This window comes from Chlamydomonas reinhardtii, chromosome 9, assembly GCF_000002595.2.
Source record: "Chlamydomonas reinhardtii strain CC-503 cw92 mt+ chromosome 9, whole genome shotgun sequence".
NCBI lineage: Eukaryota > Viridiplantae > Chlorophyta > Chlorophyceae > Chlamydomonadales > Chlamydomonadaceae > Chlamydomonas > Chlamydomonas reinhardtii.
Window position 1 is genome coordinate 1,844,953 of NC_057012.1, and position 22,181 is coordinate 1,867,133.

The 22,181-nt window shown below is 62.5% G+C and overlaps 5 protein-coding genes across 5 annotated transcripts in view; 1 reads left to right on the forward strand and 4 right to left on the reverse strand.

The window, feature by feature from the left end:
• The first annotated feature begins 186 nt into the window (after nt 1-186).
• Nucleotides 187-10,948, forward strand: CHLRE_09g395750v5 (uncharacterized protein). The gene is made up of 25 exons (XM_043065772.1): nt 187-956; nt 1,071-1,207; nt 1,281-1,356; nt 1,491-2,037; nt 2,303-2,430; nt 2,641-2,862; nt 3,049-3,234; nt 3,426-3,542; nt 3,689-3,763; nt 3,978-4,103; nt 4,320-4,513; nt 4,664-4,780; nt 5,029-5,189; nt 5,414-5,556; nt 5,711-5,834; nt 6,029-6,568; nt 6,748-6,980; nt 7,164-7,452; nt 7,658-7,778; nt 7,958-8,179; nt 8,377-8,703; nt 8,895-8,976; nt 9,172-9,421; nt 9,605-9,866; nt 10,072-10,948. The coding sequence occupies exons 2-25, from the start codon at nt 1,098-1,100 to the stop codon at nt 10,175-10,177; spliced, it is 4,758 nt and encodes a 1,585-aa protein (XP_042920907.1). The 5' UTR covers nt 187-956; nt 1,071-1,097; the 3' UTR covers nt 10,178-10,948.
• A 12-nt stretch (nt 10,949-10,960) lies between these two features.
• Nucleotides 10,961-15,806, reverse strand: CHLRE_09g395700v5 (uncharacterized protein). The gene is made up of 12 exons (XM_043065770.1): nt 15,095-15,806; nt 14,808-14,879; nt 14,504-14,552; nt 14,123-14,221; nt 13,795-13,853; nt 13,392-13,490; nt 12,908-13,067; nt 12,547-12,629; nt 12,192-12,308; nt 11,801-11,899; nt 11,446-11,558; nt 10,961-11,167 (listed from the first exon to the last, which is right to left on the reverse strand). Exons 1-12 carry the CDS (start codon nt 15,680-15,682, stop codon nt 11,116-11,118), a joined length of 1,590 nt encoding a protein of 529 aa, XP_042920908.1. The 5' UTR covers nt 15,683-15,806; the 3' UTR covers nt 10,961-11,115.
• Nucleotides 15,807-15,919: 113 nt separating this feature from the next.
• Nucleotides 15,920-19,145, reverse strand: CHLRE_09g395650v5 (uncharacterized protein). Its single transcript, XM_001694441.2, has 5 exons — nt 18,878-19,145; nt 18,417-18,608; nt 18,068-18,140; nt 17,272-17,367; nt 15,920-16,873 (listed from the first exon to the last, which is right to left on the reverse strand). The coding sequence occupies exons 1-5, from the start codon at nt 19,013-19,015 to the stop codon at nt 16,728-16,730; spliced, it is 645 nt and encodes a 214-aa protein (XP_001694493.1). The 5' UTR covers nt 19,016-19,145; the 3' UTR covers nt 15,920-16,727.
• A 142-nt stretch (nt 19,146-19,287) lies between these two features.
• CHLRE_09g395646v5 (uncharacterized protein) lies at nt 19,288-20,086 on the reverse strand. The gene is made up of 2 exons (XM_043065767.1): nt 19,978-20,086; nt 19,288-19,845 (listed from the first exon to the last, which is right to left on the reverse strand). The coding sequence occupies exon 2, from the start codon at nt 19,833-19,835 to the stop codon at nt 19,443-19,445; it is 393 nt and encodes a 130-aa protein (XP_042920909.1). The 5' UTR covers nt 19,836-19,845; nt 19,978-20,086; the 3' UTR covers nt 19,288-19,442.
• A 54-nt stretch (nt 20,087-20,140) lies between these two features.
• The window catches only part of CHLRE_09g395600v5 (uncharacterized protein), an 8,876-nt gene continuing 6,835 nt past the window's right edge, over nt 20,141-22,181 (reverse strand). The window contains exon 16 of the mRNA XM_043065766.1: nt 20,141-21,148. Within this exon, the coding sequence (XP_042920910.1) occupies nt 20,771-21,148 (378 nt within the window). The 3' untranslated portion in view covers nt 20,141-20,770. The remainder of the gene's footprint in view (nt 21,149-22,181) is intronic.

Consider the following 22,181-nt stretch of genomic DNA (forward strand, 5'->3'; position numbering starts at 1 on the left):
GCATACCTTGGAAGTGCAGCCTACCCCGCCCCCCCCCCCCGCCCGTCCCGACTCATCCCCTCAATGCCCTCGATGGCCACGGTGCGCCCCATGGAACTGCTCTGTGCCGTTGGGTGGGGTAGAAGGCTAGAAGCGACACCGACAATTATAGCTTGCGCGACCCCCTCGCTCTTGCATGCTTACCGTGTCAATGCCTGCTTAACACCTGTAAAGATGAAGCGCTTCAACGATTGCTTGTCTTGCCAACGTGGTGGTTCATTGAGTGAGGGTGGCGCCATGGTGGGGCACTCAGGCAACATAGCGTATGCGAATGAAAGAATGGCAAGACTTTTGGTAGGCAGGCGTGTTCAGTTTCGGTCGGTTTGTTCCCTGGCTGGGCCTGATACAACACATACACATACATTCAGCCGATGGAAACAGGCTGCAGGCGCGTCTGACACTGGTCAGCAGATGCAATTGTCATGGCTGCAACATGAAGCGATAACCGAGGGAATTTTAAATGGTATGCGATGCGTAGCTGCGGCCCAGCTCTAGCGGCACTGAGCGGCAGTAAGCACGACGAAACCTTACTTGTGCGTCAATCGGCGCGTCAACTCGGCGACTGCCGGCCGCGGCGCAAAACTGTTTGCGTTAAATAAATCGATTGCTTATATTATCCTTGCAATGGCCAAGGCAGAGGACCCTGGGAGGTCAGCGGGCCTACAGTTTACTTTCCAAACTTCTGGTAAGGGCCCACACTGAGTTATGGCGCCCCCGGCTTCTGCAGCCAATTTAATGGTGCCCTGTCTCCCAGTCTTACAGTCAACCTCTCTGTATACTTTGCGATTCATAAAGACGAACAAACACTACGGTGCCAAAGCATAAACAAGTTTGCAAGCGTCGCTGGTTATTTGCACAGCTCCAGATCCCCTTAGACGCTGTCATCGGGGCGCCATAGCGGCTGCTTGAGCCCAATGGTAGGCGCGTCTAATAGCAAAGACTTCGGTGGCACCGAAGGCAACAAGAAACTGTCCACACCGCACCTGTCGCCGATTCACGCGCTGAGCCCGTTGGAACAATTCCATCTGCAGGCGGACCCCTCGACGAAAGCAAAAGGCATGCCGCGCGTTCGATCGCGCGCGGACGTAAACGATGCCATCGATGCCGTCAGCGATGGGCAAAAAGGTCCCCAGAAGGTTTTCGAGCGCCTCAACGAGCGGCTTGGAAGGTGAGCCTCTCTTAATGTCGCATGCGCGCACACCACTTGACTGACCTTCCTTCGTGCCGTGGGACCGTGCCAGGGTGGGTATCTCCCTGCCTGGCGTGGAGGTCCGGTGGGAGAACCTGCGTGTTGAGGTCACGGCGCCGCCACACCAGGTGAGACTGCGCCTGTTGCACTGGTGCAAGCGTTTGCACATTGTTGTGACCTCTCACCCGTCCGCTGAAACGCCTGCCTGGCATTCTCACCCGGTCGCCATGCCTCCGTTCCCTCGCTCCTCCCCCCCCTTCAGAACAAGAACACGCCAGCTGCCACCACCAACGACAACGAGGCGGGCACCGGCGCGATCAGCGGCAAGAAGCTTCTTCCGCCGCTGCCCCGCCGCCGCCGCGCCCGCCGCCAAGTGATCCTTGACGCGGGCAGCGGCGTACTCCGGCCCGGCCGCATGACCCTCCTCCTCGGTCCCCCTGGCGCCGGCCGCTCCACCCTCCTCAAGGCCCTCGCGGGGCAGCTCATCCCGCCCAACACGCCCGCGGCGGTTGGCGGCCCCAAGTTTGGCGCCAGCTCGGCAGCCGCCACCGCCGACAACGGCGCTGGGCTTGTGCCCCTGCGCACGGCAGGCGGACTGAAGCAGTACGGCGCCATACGGTACAACGGCCTGCCCATGCAAGGAGGCAGCAACTGCGGCAACGGCAGCGGCAGCGGCAGCAGCAAGCCGGCGTTTGACGTGGCGCGCGTGGCGACGTATGTGAGCCAGACCGAGAACCACCTGCCTGAGCTGACTGTGGCCGAGACTCTGACCTTCGCCGCGCAGTGCCAAGGCTCCGACCTGGCTCTACGTGAGTCCAGAATCTCTGTATGAGCTTGAAGGGTGGGAAACGGGTAGGCCTGCCGAAGTACGGACAAGCTCATGCGATGCATGTGGGTCCGCTGTGCTGTCCTGACCCTGCCAGTCTTCCGCACCCACTCAAACACCCGCCCATGCCTCGTCACTCAACACTGTTGCGCCTACCACACGCACGCACACACACACACACACACACACACACACACACACACACACACACACACACACACACGCACGTACTCACAAAACACACGCAGGCATGCACGAGCTGCTTCGGGCCCGTGAGGCGGCCGCGGGGCTGTCGGGTGCGGAGGGCGATGACGCGGAGCTGGCGCTGCTGCTGGAGCTGGCGCGCGGGCCTGACGCTCCGCTGCTCATGTCGCAGGTGCGTGGGTGGGTCGGTGCTGCAAATGGAGGTTTGCTGTTCTCAAGTGCATTGAGCTTTCGTGTTGCGCGTGCGGATGGCTGGTTTTCGTTGTTTGCGGGCGCACGTTCGCGTCTCTCTCCACATCAGCGTGTGGCTTCTCACGCCCTGCTTGTGTGCTGGTGACCTCCCATCCCCCTTCGCTCCTGCCATTGCCTTCCCGCCTTGCAGCACACCGCGCGCATGCTGGAGATTGACCACGTGATGGACACGGTGGTGGGCAACGAGCTGCTCAAGGGCATCAGCGGCGGTCAGAAGCGGCGCGTCACGGCCGGCGAGATGGTGGTGGGGCAAGCCCAGGTGTTGATGCTGGACGAGATCACCAACGGCCTGGACGCGGCGTCGGCGCTCACCATCTGCAAGGCGCTGCGCAGCACCTGCGAGCAGGCCAACGTGAGTGCGCGTTAGCGCGCAGCATATATACCGTATGTGTACAGTACACGCACAGACCCGTATGCACGTACATGTTTGTCTCTGCTGTACCTCTCCAGCCATGTGCGCTCTCGTCCTTGCTGCTATGCTAACTATCCCCTGTCTTCCCTACGTGCCCCGCATGCATCCTGCGGCCGCGCCACACAGACCACCATCGTGGCTACGCTGCTGCAGCCGTCGCCCGAGGTGGTGGCGTGCTTCCACGACGTCATCCTGCTCAGCCAGGGCGTCATCGCCTACCACGGCCCCACGGAGCGCCTGGCGCCCTTCCTGGGCTCGCTGGGCCTAGCCGCCAACGCCGAGGCGGGCCAGACCATGGCGGACTTCGCGCAGGTGCGTGTGGGTGGGTGGATGTGCACGGAATGGGACGAGCTGTACTTGAGTGGTTTCCGTTCCCTTTGGTACGCTATTGCCCTCTTTCGACGCTGTGCCTCTCCTTGACACGGCTGCTCGCACGGATGCATGGCCGTTGGTGTAACTAAACGCCGCACACGCATTGCGCACGGCATGCCACCCACCCGCAGGAGGTGCTGGCGAGCCCTGAGGACCAGGCCAAGTACCGACTGCCGCAGCCGCCGGCGCCCGCGCCGCAGCTGGCGTGGCAGGGCCTCAAGTGGATCTCGCCACGCCGCATGCGCCAGGTGCGTGGGCGTGTGTGGGCAGTGAAGGATTGGAGGCTGGACGCACGCCTTACGTTTACTTGCCGCACGCGACGGAATTTCTGCATCGCGCGCTGCGGGCGCCTCAACGCACGCTTTCCTCACTCCTGCGCTGTCTCACTCCTCAGGCGTTTGCCCACAGCGAGGTGGGGCGGGATATGGCCAAGCAGCTGGCGATGGAGCCCTACACACACGAGCTGCAGGTGCGCGGAGGGGTGCGAGTGCGTGGCTATGCGGTGGAGGGGTGACTGGTGCATTTGCCCCACGGCTCAGCACGTGCTTGCGTTTCTCGCTGGTGTGTTTTAATGCCGGCGGTTGCAACCAGAAGTAGTCCTGTGACCCCGACCCCACACAACCTACCGACCTGCGGCCCCCTGCCTCATCGTGCGCTTGCACGTCGTCCCCCTCACTCATCAGGACCTGGTGCTGCACACGCGGCCGCGCACGCTGGCGCAGCGCGCGGTCGTGTGGGGCGCGGTGCTGCGGCGTGAGACGACGCTGCTGCTGCGCAACCCCGCCTTCTTCATGGCTGGACTACTGCAGGTAGGTGTGTGCGCAGCACCTGGCTGCTGGCGGCTGGCGTGTTCACGTGCATGCACGTGTGTGGGTTGGCTTGGGTGGGACCAGTGGCCAGTGCCGCAGTGCCGCACATCCTTTCATCAGGTCGAGACTGGCGCCCTATGCAGCCCTGCCTAGAACACCACGTACGCACGTGCATGATGTAAAACCCTATCCGCCTACCCCCACTTGCCCTTGTAGATCCTGCTGGCCGCCTTCCTGGTCTCCACGGGCTTCGTGAACCTGGACCGCACCAACTCGGACGGCGCCAACCTGACCATGTCGGTCATGTTCTTCTCGCTCATGTCGCTCTTCTTCGGCGGCTTCAACTTCGCGCCCATCTACTGCGCGCGGCTGCAAGTGTTCTTCAAGCAGCGCGACCACGGCTTCTACAGGTAGGCGTGTGGCATGGGGTGGAGTGCGCGGGGTAAAGAGCGGGGCTGGGAAAGCTGAGTCCAATCCTAAGCAAACTGTCAATCCAACTGCCTGCTGCCCGGCCCGCCCCTCAACACGTTTACGCTCTGCCATGCCACACGTACCCGCAGCCCGCTTGCCCACGCGGTGGCGTCGGTGCTGCTGCGCATCCCGGAGACTCTGATCAACTCAGTCGGATTCGCGGTGATGGTCTACTTCTCGGTGGGGCTCACCATGGACGCCGGCAGGTGCGCGCGTGCGTGTTCTTGGTAGTGCGTGTTGGCTTCTATCTACGGATTGTTGTAAATACCCCATGCTGCTACAGCGCGGATGGGTTGTTCCGTCCAGGCCCTTCATGCACGCACCTGTTCTATTCTGGAACGACCGCGTACCATGCAGCGTCAGAAAGCCCCTTTCCAAACACATGCTCCTGATAACACGCACCCACTGCAACCTGCTGCTTTTAATCCATGTCATTTACAACAATGCCCCTCAGGTTCTTCATTTTCCTGCTGAATCTGTTCGCAATGGGCGTCCAGAGCGTCACCACCTTCCAGCTGCTGGGGGCGCTCACACGCAACGACGTGGCCACACAGGGCCTGGGCGGTGTGCTGCTCATGATCAACGTGCTGCTCTCCGGCTTCCCCATCGCGCGCAGTGAGTAGTGTTGCTCATGACATGCGTTGCACGCATGTGTGGCTGCACGGCGCGACACGCACTCGCTCGGATATGCAAAGACACAAGGCACATGCGGGCAGACATGTCCCAAAGTGGGCTCTGGACTCTGACGCCCCACGTTCTCTAGCACCCACCGCCCCCTTCCTCACTACTGCCCGCCGCCGCCGCCCGTTGCCGCCGCCTTCCTTTCCCCGTACCTGCAGCCTCCATCCCCGGCTGGTGGATCTGGGGCTACTGGCTGTCGCCTATGTCCTGGGGGCTGCGCTCCATGCTCGTGTCCGAGATGACCTCCGACGACTGGCCCCTGGCCGACCCCGCCGACCCCACCGGGCCCACCGTTGGCGAGGTAGGCAGGCGTAGTCGAGCGCGTCGTGCTCCGTGCCAAGCTCTTGATTGAACACGGTTCTGCCGTTTCCACCTGCTCTCGCCTTTGTTCTCTGAGACTTGTTCTTTACGACACCTCACTCGCCCGCCACAACCCTGCCGCCTGTCGCTCGCAGTCTGGCATGGCCATGCGCGGCTTCCAGACGGAGTGGTACTGGGTGTGGGCCGGCATCGGCTACGTGCTCGGCATGGCGCTGCTGCAGCTGGCGGCGCAGGTGGTGGCACTCACCTACCTGGGACGTGAGTGGCTTGGGCGCGCGGTGGGCGGGCGGGCGGGGTAACCGCGCATAGACGGCGCTTGTGAGAACTTGTGGCGAGTCACGTTGCTTGCCCCGTGCGCATTATTCCCGGTCTGACGTACCTAAGACGAGAGCGCTCATGGCATCTAAAAAGGCTTGCACCTGTCTTCTTGTCCTTGTGCTTCACGTGCGCAGCCCTGCAGAACAAGACGGCCCCCGAGCACGAGGAGGACGAGGAGGACGCCCACCTGCATACCGCCAACCCCTTCGTGGCAGCCGCCTCAGCACTGGGCCAGGCACTACACCGCGCCAGCGCCCGCCTGAGCGGCGTGTACGGCCACACCGCCGCCGCCGAGGGCCACTCGCAGTACGACGCTTCCCAGCACGAAATTTCTCAGTACGACCCGTCGCAGTACTCCCACCCCAGCGGCGAGGACAAGGACAGCGATGGCGGCGCCAGTGCCGGTGCCAACGGCCTGCCCTCTGGGGCCGCGATCGAGCTCACCGAGCAGCAGAAGCAGCTGCAGCAGCTGCAGCAGCCCGGCCAGCAGAAGCCGGAGGGGCAGGGGCACGCGGTTGTGGTTGTCAGCGCGGGTGGCAGTAGCAGCAACAATGCACACACGGGTGACGACGCGGCGGCGGCTGTGGGCGCGGACATGTCCTTCAAGCCGGTGGTGATGGCGTTCAAGGACGTGTCGTACTTCGTGCCCCACCCCGACAAGGCGCACCAGCAAGGTGCGTGGGCAGGGTTTCCTGGTTTGCTAGCTAGCGTGGTTAGTTCTCCTACAGGATTATGTGCAACTGCCGGTAAACAAGCGGCGCAAAAGCCTGCTGAGCTTCTCCCGCCCATCCATTCTGCCATGGGGAACCTTTCGAACAACTGCGCAATCCAAACTTCCAACGTATGTCAACAGGCAAGGAGCTGCAGCTGCTGAACGGCGTGAGCGGTGTGTTCCGGCCCGGTGTGCTGACCTCCCTCATGGGCGCCAGTGGCGCCGGCAAGACCACCCTGATGGACGTGCTGGCGGGGCGCAAGACCGGCGGCCGGGCCGAGGGGCTGCAGCTGGTCAACGGCGCGCCCAAGCGCATGTCCACGTTTGCACGTGTGATGGGCTACGTGGAGCAGCTCGATGTGCACAACCCACAGGTCTGTGCGTGTGGCTGTGTGTACGTGCGCTGCAGGCTTGCACGGGGCTCCGGGGCTAAGTGTGCAGCCCTACACCCGCCCGCTGCGTGATGTCCTAGTCAGCAGCGCATGCCATAACACACACTTGTTCTACTCGCCTTTGCTGACTCTTTTTGCACCACTTTCTTGCTCCTTACTTGACAGGCAACGGTGGAGGAGGCGCTGATGTTCAGTGCAGCGCTGCGCGTGGAGCCTGCAGCCTTCGCCGCGGGCGTGGGTGGGGACGGTGGTAGTGCCGTTGACACCACCGCCGCGCGCAAGGCGTTTGTGCGGCGCATGATGGATGTGGTGGAGCTTGGGCCGCTTGCGGGGCGGACCATCGGCCTGGGGGGCGCGGGCGGCGGCCTGAGCACCGAGGCCCGCAAGCGGCTGACCATTGCCGTGGAGCTGGTGGCCAACCCCTCGGTGGTCTTCATGGACGAGCCCACTTCCGGTGAGCGCGCGTATGTATGTGTGTGTGTGTGTGTGTTGTACGGTATATGCGATCATGGCGTGTGCGGGCTCACTTGCGGTTTGGTCACGTGTTTGTGCTGCTTGCTTGCTTGTGATGGCAGGGGTGCCCTGCTCCTGCTGCCCGTGTGCCTGTTTTTGCCAGATGCCAGTGTGCTTAAGACCGCGACAAAATCTTCCTGCCGCAGGCCTGGATGCGCGCGCTGCGGGCGTGGTGATGCGCGCGGTGCGCAACACGGTGGCCACCGGCCGCACGGTGGTGTGCACCATCCACCAGCCCAACCGCGAGATCATGGACTACTTTGACGAGTGAGTGCGCTGCTTGTTGGAATCTGCTTCTCGGCTCACCTCGTGTGCCGCACACTTCGATAAAGCTTGCTAGTGGGGGCATATCTGGCCATCCACCCTCGCAAATGCACGCACTGGGCACGCACAGCAGGCTCTCATCTCTTGGCGCCCTTGCACACGCGTGTGCCCCTCGCGTGCAGGCTGCTGCTGCTGCGCCCCGGCGGCCGCACCATCTTCTTCGGCGCCCTGGGCGCCCGCCAGCGCGACCTGGTGGCCTACCTGGGCAGCGTCACCCCCGGCATCCCCGCCTACGAGCCGCACATGAACCCAGCCAACTGGATGCTGGAAGTCACCGCGCCCTCCGCCGCCACCGCACTGGGGGTGGACTTCGCAGAGCTATGGCAGGCCAGCGAGCAGTGCAGGTGGGGAGCGGCGCGCTGCTGGGTGTGGGTGGGTGTGTGGCAGTGGGCGGGTGGCTTGCACGTGGCGTATGTGCACGTGTGTTTTGTTGGTTGTTGTTCAAGTGCGACCCGTTGGCGATTGAGGCGCGTTCATGCATGCGCTCCGCTGGCCCGCCGGCCTTACACACGTCATGCGGTTGCTCACGCGACACACACAGGGCTGCCAACTCCCTCATCGAGCACTACACCTCCGGCGCCGCCACCGCGCCCAAGGCCCTGACTGCCGCTGCCGACATCGAGTCGGGCGCAGCTGCTGGCGCCCTCACCGTCGTGGGCGGTGACGCGGCGGCCGCCACCACTGGCGACAACGACGCCGCTACTGAGCCCCGCTTTGCGCGCTCGCCTCTTGCCCAGCTGGGCCTGGTGGTCCGGCGCAACCTGGTCAGCCAGCTGCGCAATGTCGAGTACAACGGAATGCGCTTCGCCACCGCCTTCGTGCTGGCCTGGGTGCTGGGATCGCTCTACTGGGACCGTGGCACCAAGACGTGAGTGGTGCACGCAACCGCTGAAGCTTGAGTTCGTTGTTGTGCTTTCTGGGGTGCCCGCTGGTCCGCCTTCCCCTCATAGGTCCTTGGCACCCATTGCAACGGGGCTGGCTCGTGCACGCCCAAGCAATGCGCTTCTACTGTATATGATACGGCCTTGATTCACCTACGCGACCCTCTTCCCGCTGCAGTAACACGCTGGTGGGCGTGATGGACGTGCTGGGAGTGCTGTTCGCCAGCTCGCTGTTCCTGCCGCTCAACAATATGTTGCTGGTGCGTGCGTGGATGGTTGCAAGCGGGGGCACACTTCGTTGGGGTTGTAGGCATGTGCACACGCCACAACACGGGCTGCGTTGGGCGTTGGGCGTTGACCTTTGTGCGTTGCTTCTCCTGCTTCCTCCCCCTTGTTTGGCTTGGTTAAGGTTAGTTTGGGCTAGTATTTACACACACACACTTTCCACACTGCAGGTGATGCCGGTGGTTGCCGCCGACCGTGCGGTCTACTACCGCGAGAAGGCCAGCGGCATGTACGGCGGAGCGGTGTTCGCGGCGGCGCAGGCGATCGCCGAGCTGCCCTTCCTGTTCATGCAGTCGGTGCTTTTCGTGGTCATCGTCTACACCACCGTGCACTTTGAGTTCAACTCGGCAAAGGCGATGTGGTTCTGGCTCTACATGTGGCTCCAGACCATGTTCTTCACGTTCTTCGGCATCGCTTCCAGTGAGTAGCAAGTGTGGGGCCGCCTGTTCACTGTTCCATATATATTGCTGTCGTGGCACTGGGTTTCGTTTTGTTTGGGGTTGGTTTTGGATCTGGGTTCCACTCCTACAGCCTGCTTTGCCGTACCCAGGCCATGCCGTACCGCCTAACACCTCCTCCTCCCACCCGCCCGCCCGTGCGCAGTGAACCTGGCCCCGGTCATGCCCACCGCCATCGCCGGATCCAGCGGTCTCATCATGCTGTGGAACCTGTTCTGCGGCTTCCTCATCTCCCGCCCCAACATGAAGCCCTGGTACCTGTGGGCCTATTACGCCAACCCCCCCACGTGGACCATCTACGGCACCGCCGTGTCGCAGCTGGGAGACCTGACCGACACCTTCATCGAGCTGCCGGGCGGCGAGAGCATGAGCGTGGCGGAATACATCAAGGGCGCCTTCAGCTACGAGTGAGTTACTACACGTGTGTTGTTTGGTGTATGGGGCCCAGGGTGCGTGATTGTTGGGGGTCAGGGGTCATGGTCGTAGTACTAGTCACTAGTAGGCTCAGCGCCGCAGCACAAGCGCGCATCCCTTCCTGTCATTGCGCATACGGGTACATCGTACACTCAACACACCTGCTCCCTCCTTGCCCGCCGTCCCCAACCTGCGCAGTTACGACATGCGCGGATGGATCGTGCTGATCATGATTGGGTTCATCGTGGCGTGCCGCGCCGCCGCCTATTACGGCCTCATCCGGCTTAACTTCCAGAAGCGCTAAGATTTTATTGACAGGCAGGTGTTGTTTGCAACTTGTGCCAAGCGGCACGGGAGTAGCACGGCATGCACTGACTGCGTCAAGTACCGGTACTTGCTACCGTCCGTGAACCTTACTGACTTGCATGTGTGCAAATGAGGGGGGGGTGACCCACGAGTAATAAGGGTAAGAGATTGGCATGAGCGGCCCGCGAGTAAGAGAGTGTCATTCTTTGAGACGTGTTTGCGAGAAAGTGATGATTGCGCATAAGCGTGGGCGTGGTTAGTTGGTTGACCCGGAAGGAAACGGGTAGATACGTAGGTACGATTGTGTTATTACACGAGGAAGCGACACGGTGTAGACGATCCAAGCGCCCAAGTACGCGCGCAGGGCCCATTGAGAAGGCATGCAAGTTGTGCGCATGGTTATATGCGTCATTGAGCGACCAGGGCCTATGGCCGTCATGCTTAAGGAACCCGATTCAAGAGTGAGTATGGTAGTGCATAGACGCACACAGCTGCACATGCACATGTATGTAGTGGAGTGGAGGAAACGCACGCACTGGGAACGTTGGCGAAAGTAACGGATGGCCCTCATACACCACGGAGGCATGTTGCACCCGTGGAGGGCACTGTAATGTATTGTGGTCCGCCTCCCTTCCTTCCTTCCCTGCCGCACACAGCGAGACACAAGTCCTCCTATCACACACAGCCTTCATGCTAGCCCGGCCTTAAGTCACGCAGATCACGAGCCCCATGCGCCGCCAAGCATCAGCAGTGCGACACGCACACGCGCGCGCGGCCCCGCCTTTCATAGGTTCGTGCCTCCCGAGCCCACGCACAGGCCCTCCTCCAGCTATGCGAGCGCCTCCTGCTGCTGCAGCATATGCCGCCTCGCTCCAGCTAGGTGCAGCATATGCCCCCTCACTCCAGCTAGGTGCAGCAAATGCCCCCTCGCTCCAGCTAGGCCGCCTTGTTGGCTTTGATGTCTCGCCGCTGAATGTGCTCCAGCCACCTGCACACATCACAGCATCCAGCCAGTAGTGGCCAGGTCCCATGGTCAGGTCCGACACACGGCTCGTATCAAGCGCTCAACCTGCTCAGTGATCAAGTAGCATGCGATCGCCGAAAAGATGCAAGCCTCTCACCAAAGCACACACCCATCGTCCCTTACGACTGCCACCATGCTCGCCCCCCCATGAACGGCCAACGACGACAAGAACTGTGGGCTGGTTCTGGGACTTGGGTTGCTTGGGATCACATGAAACTACCCTACCCCCTCCTCCCTCCCACCTGGACACCAGTGCGAAGTCCACACACGTCTGCGCCAGGTGACTGAACACAGCCGTCACCGCCGCGCAGCCCGCCGCCTCGGCGCCCACCGCAGGCGCCAGCCGGCCCAGCACCTGTCCCGGGAGTGTGCGTGCGCGCGTGTGTGGGAGTGGGTGAGTGAGCACAAACGAGCGCAGCAGCACGATCACCAAGCAACCTGGTGTAAAGGCGGCACTATCTCTACACGCTGGCACTACAATATGCGCATCCTAAAGGGTACACCCGCCTATGCCGGACCGCCTCCCCACCACGTACACTGTAGCACACAAAACTTCCCATCACACCTCCACGACACCCCCACCCCACCACCACGCACCGCCATGGCCACAGGCAGAGTCTTCTGTGAGGCCACAATGATCAGCGCCCGCCGCGTGGCCGCCGCCGCCACCGGGTCAGAACCGCCCAACCTCAACAGCTGCGTCATTCAGACGTGTGCACATACGGTGGGTGCGTGTGGAGGGACGGCGTGAGTGCGTGTTGAGGGTGTTGCATGTGACATGTGTCGTGTGTGATGCGAGCGTGCCAGGGCCGTTGTGTGGGTTTGGCCGCATTGCCGGCTCATGGCAACCGCCGGCACCTCAATAGTATGTGCATTGTGTGCATGCGCAATGTGTGTGTGCACGAATGTTGGCGGCGTGACTCCAGCTGCGTGCCACTCCTGCCCGCGCCGTCACTCAGGCACACAGGCACACAGGCAGGCGCCCCACCGTGGCGGCTCCGCAGTTGAGCCCCAGGTACACGACATGGAAGGCCAGCGACCAGGCCACAGCCGCCGCCAGCGCCGCCGGCGCCACCGTCACGCCCTGAGCCAGGGCCTTGCTGACCTGCGGCGGCGGCGGCGGTTCGTACACACACACATGCATACCGTACGGTGACGTACAAAGCGGTTGGTGGTGGTTAGTGAGGATGACGGTGGAGACGTGCATGCGCGGTGGGACTTGCGGTGTGGAACCACGTCGTCTGCCCCAAGTTGGCAACAGCACGGCAATCCAATACCAGAACTGCCAGCAACCAAGGCAACCCGGCACCGCGCTCGCGCCCGCCCGCCCTCCACGCACGCGCCTGCATCCAGGGCACCAGTGACAACAGGCCGCCGCTGATGACACTCAGTGTGCGCCGGTTGGCATCCACCCAGCTGCGCAGGCCTGTCATGTGTGGAGGTGAGGCGCCAGGTGAGACGACATGTGAGGCGACAGGCGTAGGCGACAGGTGACAAACAGCAGGGAGCAAGGCCGGTGGGCGGGGTCAGCGCGCGTGTGGCACTGTGGCGCGCGTGTGGGTACATGTGCACACGCGCCGGCAGTACACCTCGGGCACCGTCTGGGAGAAAACCACCATACGCGCATGTGTGCGCACACAAAGCAACACGCCGCCCTCCATCCCTCCATCCCCACCCCACCCCACCACACCACACCGCACGCACCCTCGCTGGCGCCCCGCACGCCGGCGCCCAGCAGTGTGGGCAGCAGGATGCACTGCACCAGCTGCACCAGCAGCGGCACGGGGTCCAGCCGCACAGCAGCAGCGGCGGAGCCGCCCGCGACCGCGGCGGCGGCGCCAAAGCCTCCGATCGACGCGGTCGTCTGCATTACAGTTTTGGGTGCAGTCCCGCGGGGGCGCAAGCAAGCAAGGGAAGGAGGTGCAATCGGCTTTGATGGCGGTGATGGCGAGCAATACCCGCCACGCACCTGAGCATATGTCGCTGCCATCCAGCCATGCACTCCACCCAATCCATTCTCTCCCTCCTCCCCGGAGTGTGAAGGCACGGTGCCGACCCCTGCCGCATTACCGCGCCCCTACTACAGTACCTAGCTAGCGGGGGTGCTGCCCCCACGGGTGCAGCCCACGTGAGGCGCACACAAAGTTGCCAAAGTCAAAGCGCCTCATGCCCCACGCGCTACACCCACCTTGAGCGCCCAGGGCAGCAGGAAGGGCAGTGTGAACACGGAGGCCAGGTTGGTGGCGATGGTCAGCAGCAGCGCCAGGGCCGTGTTGCCGCCCAGAACCTGGGAGGACAGAAATGTGTGTGCGTTTGTGTGTACGTGTGTGTGAGTGAGGAAAGCACAAGGGGAAGGTGTGTGGGGTGTGTTGGGTATGTCGGTGTGCGCGTTCTGTGGTGTCACAGCAGCGTGTGGGCACGAGGGGCATGGCTGCGCAGCCATACCGTATGGCCACACCCCACACGCGGACCCCGCGCATCAACGACGTTGGGTGCACAGCAGTATCACGCTGGTGACTGGCACTCTGTGCAGACGCGTTGTAAGCGCACACACACACAGTCACACACACACACACACACGTGTCACGCGCCTGTGTAAGCGCCACGCCGCTGGACAGGGTGGTAGGCATGCATCCGAACACAAGCAGGCCTGCAGCAGGAGCGGCAGGGGCAAGGGCGGCAGGGGTCGCAACAGCGGCGGCGCCAAACGGCGGGCCGCGCGGGGGTTGATGCCCGCATGCCAGTGCTTAAATGTCCGGAGCCGCGCAACGCGTCATCAAGTACACTCGGCGGCATGGAATGTGCGCGCATGCATATGCTGGCATTGGTTCTATGGTGCCGTTTCCAACCACGGCCCTTGCATGTAGGCGCCCCGACGCAGCTCGCGCCTGCCCGCACCGCACCGCCTCCGCCACCCACCCAGCGCCAGTCCAGGCGGCTGCAGCGGCAGCGCCCCCGCCAGTGGCGCCAGCAGTGGCGTGATGAGGAGGATGGAGGCCATGCCCCAGGCGATGGCGCCTGCACGCCGCACACACACACACACACACACACACACACACACACACACACGCGGCACACACACACACAGCCGGTGCAGGGTGTTGGCATGCCGTTGGGTACGTGTGTGTGTGTGTGTGTGTGTGTACTGGTGATGCAAAAAAACTTGACGACCATGCAACTAGCGAGGCGATGCTGTCACGTGCGTAACGAGGGTAACATGGCCGGCAGGGCCTGCAGCTGTCCAGGACCTGCAAAGAGCAGTAGGCAGCCCCCGCCTGCCCGCACCCGCCGGCCACTTACCGGCCGCCCCAAGCGCCTTCTTCGCCTCGCCCTGCCGCAGCATGACTCCCTGTGTGTGTGTTTTGAGGTGGCGGCATCAGGTGCGGCGGTTCGGTGGTCGGGTCGCTTACCACCAAGTGCCGACATGAACACAAAGCTTCCGCCAGGGAAGTGCATAGGTGCACTAGAGCTAGAGCCAGGGTTCAGGGCCGGACGCACACAAGGACCGCGGCGTCACACCACCAATACCACCATGACCACCATCATCGCCCCAACCACTACCACGTCCACAACCTTCTCACCAGCCACACCATGACAATCACACCTGCAGCACGAAGATGGTGAAGGTGACCGCCGTCTGCAGCTGCGTCTTAGAGGCCGCCAGACCCCAGGACGGCTGCGGAATGGAGGAGGGAGCCAACACACGCAGACACGTTAGTACCGTGTGATAACGCGGGCGGATCGAGAAACTAACATCACCTAGCATTTCCCTTCGCATTGAAGATGTACACGCGCGCCAGACGCAGTATCATGCCCTTCTCTCGCCGGCGGGGCGCTGTGGCGCGGTGCCCCTCCCTCGCACGCACCGAGCGACCGCGCGTCCCCACCTACCTGCAGCGCCGCCGCCACCAGCGCGGCCAGCAGCATGAGCGGCAGGTACTGCTCCGTCACCAGCTTGCGCAGCCAGCCCACCACCGTGGACACAGCTGATGGCGCGGCGCCACCGCCACTGCTGCCGTTCGTGGTGGCGCTGCTGTCTATGCTGCTGTTGGTACTGGCGGCGCTGGTGCTGGCGCTGGTGCTGGTGCTGACGCCGGCGCCGCTAGCCGCGGAGGCAGGTTCCAATGAGGCTGCTGGTGCAGGTGCTGCTGGCGTCGGATGACTGTGCTTAAGATTTTGAGAATCTGATGTGGATGCTGCAGGGCTGGAGGGCGCCGGCCCCTGTGGCGGGCCCGGCAGAGGCACGGGCCCGCCTGCTGCTGCGGCGTCGCCCGCTGCGGCGTTGCAACCCACGAGCCGACTATGACTAGGGCGCGACCAAAACGCCGACACCGACCCAAAACTCCGCAAGCAAGGCTCTTGAAGCACATTGAAACGAGGCGCCGTCCTTAGGTGCGAGTATAGAATGAGCGCTCGAGTCGGCTGCATTGCCGTCGTCGACAGGCCCGCCGTTGATGCTGACCGAATGCCGGCGCACATCGTTGGGTGAAAGTGATATATCTTTTTTTAAGGTAAGGCCTGCCAATGTAGCCCTACGCGCCCAAGAAAGCCGAATTTCGTTTCACAATTCTTGGGCTATATCAAGGCGTGCTATCATGTATACGTCCGCATGTTGCTTATTTCAATATGTCTTTTGCAGGTGGGGTCGCAAAGCAGCGGCAACTAGGGGGGCGCCAGCTGCGATTGACCGTGGCGTGCCGCTCTCTGGAGTCCGAGGGTCTCTCGGTCTTACAAGAGCGGTCATTCACTCATTCCCTGCAACCACAGTCCTGGGAACATCCACAACCTCACAGGGAAAGCACCAAAGAATCGGAGCCGAACTGGCCAAACGGCACAAAGATCAGGGGCTCCCGCGCCAAAATCGCCCCCACCCACATCAACTAAGAAGGCCCCTCAGTCAGCTCACATCACCCCTGCTCAAAATCAGGGTAATACGCATCAAACAACAGCTATTCCCTCTGCGATGCACCCTCCGGACACAACAATCGGCACGGAGCACGAGCGCTTCACGCAGCAGCTATGCATATCACGACTGCCCGCGCGCCGGTCCTATTCATTGAGTTAAGCGGCCGTGTTCATCCCGTGTGCACCTTGCGCCAAACGTCTCGCCTCCACATCCACATTAGCCTGTCAAAATCACCACAAGTCATGCTGCTGGGACAGGCCGGGAGCAGGGCTGCTCCTGGGCCCAACCACAGCTCCACGTGCCCAAGACCCATTAACGAATCCAGTCCGCCACCAAACCGCCCTTACTCAGACTGCGACTCCTCAAACAGCTTTGTGTAGTAAAGCACGCGCAGGCGTCAGCATGCTGCCTTCCATCCCTGCACGCACTCACAAGCTTCGCCCTCGCTTTCTTGTCCTTCTGTCCAGCCCAGCCAGCAGCTTACGGTAGTTGCCGCAGTGCGGAGAAACGCGTTTAAAATGCGGGCTTCAGCTCAGGCACCGGGCCGACCACCACATTGCCGTCGGTCACCAAGGCCACCGCTCCCTCGCTTTTGAAGGTGCCCAGGCAGCGGTTTGTTTAGCTGAGGCGGACCATGACGTTGCCGTCGGTCTTGACCACCACGGGGTACACGGGCAGCGGCACCGGCGCCACATCGGCCTTGAGCGTGCGCAGCAGGCCGCGGATGGGCGAGCCGTCGGAGGGCACCCACTTGATCACCTTGCCTGAGGGTGGGAGGCACACGACAGCGCGGCACAGGCGGCGGAGGGTGAGCATAGGGAGCGTTAGGATAGCCATTAGCCAGGCAGGGGCCAAGGCTGCCGCAATGCGGGGTGGTGGGTGTTGCCACGCCGTCAGTGCACGCAGCTGCTGGGTGCCGTGCAGTGCAGTGTGTCCGGTTGGTTGTGGCGTGCCTCTTCCGCAAGAAGCTCCCCCTCCCACCGCCTCGCCCCCACACCCTTTTGACAATGACGTCACAGGCAGGGAACTCGACGCCGCACTGGTCGCTGGCAGGTAGCCAGACATGCAGTGCATGGCGTTAGCGCGCAGGCAGCACTCCTGTGTGCGACCGCGCCTCCCGCAGGAACGCAAGGATGTTTGTGTGCACGGGTGCGTTTCTCACCCGTCTTGAGGTCGTAAATGGTTCCATCCAGCGGCGTGGTAATGGTGGGGCCCTCCGGCCCGTCCTCAATCTTGGCGTCAATCAGCGGGTACTGGTCTGGAGGGTGCGGTGGAAGGCAAGGGAGCACACATGGGAGCGGTTGGCACCAGCATAGAGCAGGCCAAGGCATCATCAGTCACCCGTAGGTTTGGGCAGGTGGTCACGCCCGCGAACCCCAGCGAGGCAGACTGGGCCGCTCCCACGAATTGTATGTTGTGGCCAGACCCTCCCTCCCATGGCCAACCCCATGGGGAGGGCCCCACTCCGCACCCACACGCGCCGCTACACCGCGGCTCCCGCCTGCCCCGGGCAGACCCCCCAGCTGCATGCCCTCCAACTGCTCGCCTCGTAGCAGGGCCGGCAGCAGCCCCCACGTGTACGCGTGCGTCATGCTGCGGCACACTCAACCCGCCAAGATCAGCCCACGACCGGGCCGGCGACTCGGTGAGGTCGCCCCCCCCCCGGCTGGTCCGCACTGGAGAGAGCCTCCGACACCAGCATCGCTCGCACCCGTCGCACCGCCGCCACCGCTGCCGCGGCGGCTCGCCTCATACCATGTCGGCGTTGCAAAGGCACACCCTCCCGACCAGCAGCCAACTCGCACCCTGTACCCGCGAGCTGTGCACTCGGGTGGCGCCTCGCACCCACGCCTCGCACCCCACAGCCCTCCATCCCAGTCGGACACACGTGGGGCGCTGAAGCGGTTCGCTTGATGGTTCACATTGCTTCGGTGCCATACAGCACAGCGAATACTCACAAGCGGTGGAGTAGGCGTTAGTGGCGTAGATGGTGTCCTGGTATTGATGAAGGACCACGACCTGCTTGTTGCCCTGCGCGGCAGATGAGAGGCGCGGCAGCAAGGAAACGAGCGAAAGGCTGAGACATGCAAAATGCGAGATATCGCCGTCCAAAGCCTACAGCAGGCCATGCATGCCGTGATGTGGGTGTGGCTGCGGCCCGCCGCGGGCTGGCTGCACCAGAGGCTCGCACACACATCCCGCATACGGCATACACACCCCGTGCGAAGCCTTTGCAAGCAATGGAAGCAGCCCTGCACCTCAAAGCGAATTCCAACTCGACCATCAACCTCATAATCTTAGGCGCACCTTGAGCTCGCAGATCTTGCGCTTCTTCTCGCCTGCAAAGTCCGACAGCTTGGCCAATGGGAACCAGTTGCCCTTGGACAGCAGCTCCGTCTCTGAGGCGGGCGCCGCCACCACCGGGGCCGCCGCAGCAGCTGCGCTGTTGTCTAGTCCTAGCTCCTTCACCAGATCCACACGCTTCTTAGACTTGGGCGCCTGGGGTCGGGCACGGGTTGCGGTTGCACCGCAGGAAGTTAGGGAGGGCACGAAATAGGCGAACAGCGGTCCTGCTGCCCGGACAGCTGTGCCCTGCTCAGGGAGGGTTCTCCCGGGCTACGGTTGCGTTTGGGTAGTGCTCGACTAGGACGCGGAGGACTGCCAACAGGGCCTAGACCTCGAGCTCCCGATCAGCTTATGCAAGGAGTACCACAGCGGCCATTACCCGGGGTGCACGCACCCGGCCACCCCCCAACCGCGTCACTTGCCGTGTAAATGCCGCTGCCACCTGTCTCTGCCTTCTTGTTACTTTTCCCGAAGCCACCGCCGCGGCAGATTACAGAGCGAGCTTGAACGACATGGCCATGGCTAGCAGGCGCAAGCGACTTGTGGGCGATAGTCTTCATTCTATACGTGAACAAAGGAAAGAAGCGAGATGTATTGATGAAAGAGATGAAAGAAACACCAAGCGAACTTGTTCTTCCGCAGGTTTGCCACACGCAATACTGCTGCCTTGCTAGTTTAATTGTAAGATAGGAGGACTCACAATAGTATTTAGCAAGCAAGCTATCTCGACTGTGCGATGCTCGATCGCGATGTTTGTGGCTTGCATCAACGAAGCCCCGACCACAGACTTTTGGCCTCTGCCGGCCCCACTGCCTGGGTGCCTGCAGCAAATCCCATCCACAATTTACACTACAGTTATGGTAATGCGATGGGAACTTGAATAACTGCCGGTAACCTGTGCCCGCCCCTACCTGGCACGAACCCTAGGGCCTCGCCGTTTCCCCCTCCTGAGATGCATAACGTCATGACACAGCCCCTCCTCCCTCCTCATCCCCACGCCAGCGCCTTGTCCCGCTCAATCTTGGCCGCCTTGGCCGCCCAGTTCTGCTCCCAGAGCTCCTTGTCCCACTCTCGCTTGGCCGCCGCCTTGGCCGCCGTCGCCGCCTTCTCCTCCTCCGCCGCCGCCTTGGCCGCCGCCTTGGCCGCCGCCTTGGCCGCCTTCTCCTCCACCGCCGCCGCCGCCGCCAACCGCGAGTACTGGGCGGCCTGGCTACTGCTGCACGCTGCTGGGTGGGTCACCCTCGACCCACACCTGTTTCCCAACAAGCAGCACTCCAACACGGCGGAGGCGGCAGCGCAGGCAGCGTTCAGTGAGGCGCGGCGAGTTCGCGGCAAGTCTGCCCAGCGCCGCAGCTTCTGGGTGCGCGACGGCCACGGCATCAACCAGTACCTGCGTGCGTGGCGGCCAAGGCGGCGGCGGCGGCAAACTCGCCGCGCCTCACTGAACGCTGCCTGCGCTGCCGCCTCCGCCGTGTTGGAGTGCTGCTTGTTGGGAAACAGGTGTGGGTCGAGGGTGACCCACCCAGCAGCGTGCAGCAGTAGCCAGGCCGCCCGGTGCTCGCGGTGCGCGGGCAGGCAAAGAAGCTGGCTGGGCCGGTTGAGCGGCTCCCAGAACGGCGCACAGCGCTCGAAGCTGAGGGCAATGCCACTGCTGATGTAACGCGTCGCACTCAAGCAACGTGTGTCTTTTTCTGCTGTTCCCCCTCCTTCTGTTCCCACGCAACGCTTCCACCTCTGTCAGCGTGCCGACACCGCTTCCGCATAGAAACACCTTGATCACCATATCAACCTGGTGCGCATGTCGCTTGTCATCCGTCATGACGAACTGAGCGCCGTTCTGCAAGCAATAGAGCTTCAATCAAAGCGATGGCAACTTCGAAATAACGCCAGCTGTCTGCGTACATCATCTCCAGTCGTCGTGGCCATCAGAGGAATTGAGATGCTAAGCGGAAACTTTTGCCTTTCATGTCCTGGGACCTAGGGCGTGGTCTTCACCCGCTTTGATCGCCCCCACCCCTTCCAACCTGCCCAATCCAGGTATCGCCCCTGCCCCCAACCTTCGCCCAATGTGCGAACCCGCAAGGCACAAGCGACAACTCAAGCGGCTATTGAAAGTTAACCCCGTCAGTCTGTCGCCCCACCAACCTCACACCACCTTGCACCCACGCCGTCCGATTCGGCCGCACCCCACTGACCATCCAAACATAACCAACACATAATCCCCATCTCACTGCCCCACTAGCCTGCTACCGCACATCAACCCAACAATCCACTTACTCAAGCCCACATGCTCCCAGCTCCTAGCAGCCCCTCGCTCACAGCAGCCCCTTCGGCGCTCCGTTGTCGCCCCAGTCCTCCTTCTCCATCGCCAGCAGCTGCTCCAGGCTCAACCCCACCAGCGCCGCATCCGGGTCGTCGGCCCCCGCCATCTTAACCAGATCGTCGTACTCCTCACCATCCTCGTCATCCTCAGCATTGTGCTCAGCATCGTGATTGCGGGCATTGCGTGGCGACACATCATGCGAGTGCGCGGATGACCGCTGGCTAGTTGTTGAAGCCGTGCGCGGCTGTTGCTGCTGCTGCTGCTGCCTCCCGGTGCCAGAGCCGGCGGCGCTTGAGCTGGACGCAGCGGCCGCCGCTGCCGCCGCTGCCTCGGCCTCCTCCTCAGCCTCTAGCTCCGCAAGCACCGCCGCCTACGCAGGAGCGTCGCGTGGATGGTTTGGATGCATCAGGCTTTCAGGGTAGGGTTACACGCGCCAGGCACAGCTCAAGCAGCCGTCACACTCACGCAAAAAAACAGCGCACATGCATCCACTGTGGCCACCCCGCCGTCGCATGCACCGTACACGGGCATGGTCCCCGGTTGGCGCCGCGCACGTTTGGGTGCCCGAATGCACGCACACACACACACACGCACACGCACACGCACACGCACACGCACACACACACACGCGCAAACACGCAAACACACACACGCACACACATGTACGCAGACACAAACACGCACACGCACACACGCACATGCACGCAGGCACAAACACGCACGCACAAACACACATGCACGCTCGCACACACGCACACACACATGCACGTAGGCACACACACACACGCACGCACGCACACACACACACACACACACACACACACACACACACACACGCATGCTCGCACACACACGCACACACACATGCACGCAGGCACGCGCACGCGCGCGCACGCACACAAAGGCTGCATACTTATAGGCCCCACAGTCTACCCGTCCCACTTGACATAGCAAAGAGAAAGCAATAGCATGGCTTCCCTTGCGACTGCCTCAGCTGCAACCCGCAGCCGCGGCTGCGTTCAGAACGCAGCAAAGGTGGGAATGCACGCCGCTATGCGTCAACGCTGCGTGAAGCCCAAGCCCAGAACTGTTCCGTTCGACAATGACGGTCAGAATAAGTCCGACGGTGCCCACGTCGAGCTGAGTTTTCGGCGGGGGGATCTGGCGGAACCTTCCCGCCCGCGCACGGAACAGTTCTGGGCTTGGGCTTCACGCAGCGTTGACGCATAGCGGCGTGCATTCCCACCTTTGCTGCGTTCTGAACGCAGCCGCGGCTGCGGGTTGAAGCTGAGGCAGTCGCAAGGGAAGCCATGCTATTGCTTTCTCTTTGCTATGTCAAGTGGGACGGGTGGGCTGTGGGGCCTGAACGTATGCAGCCTTATCTGCACCTCAGGCGCCTATGG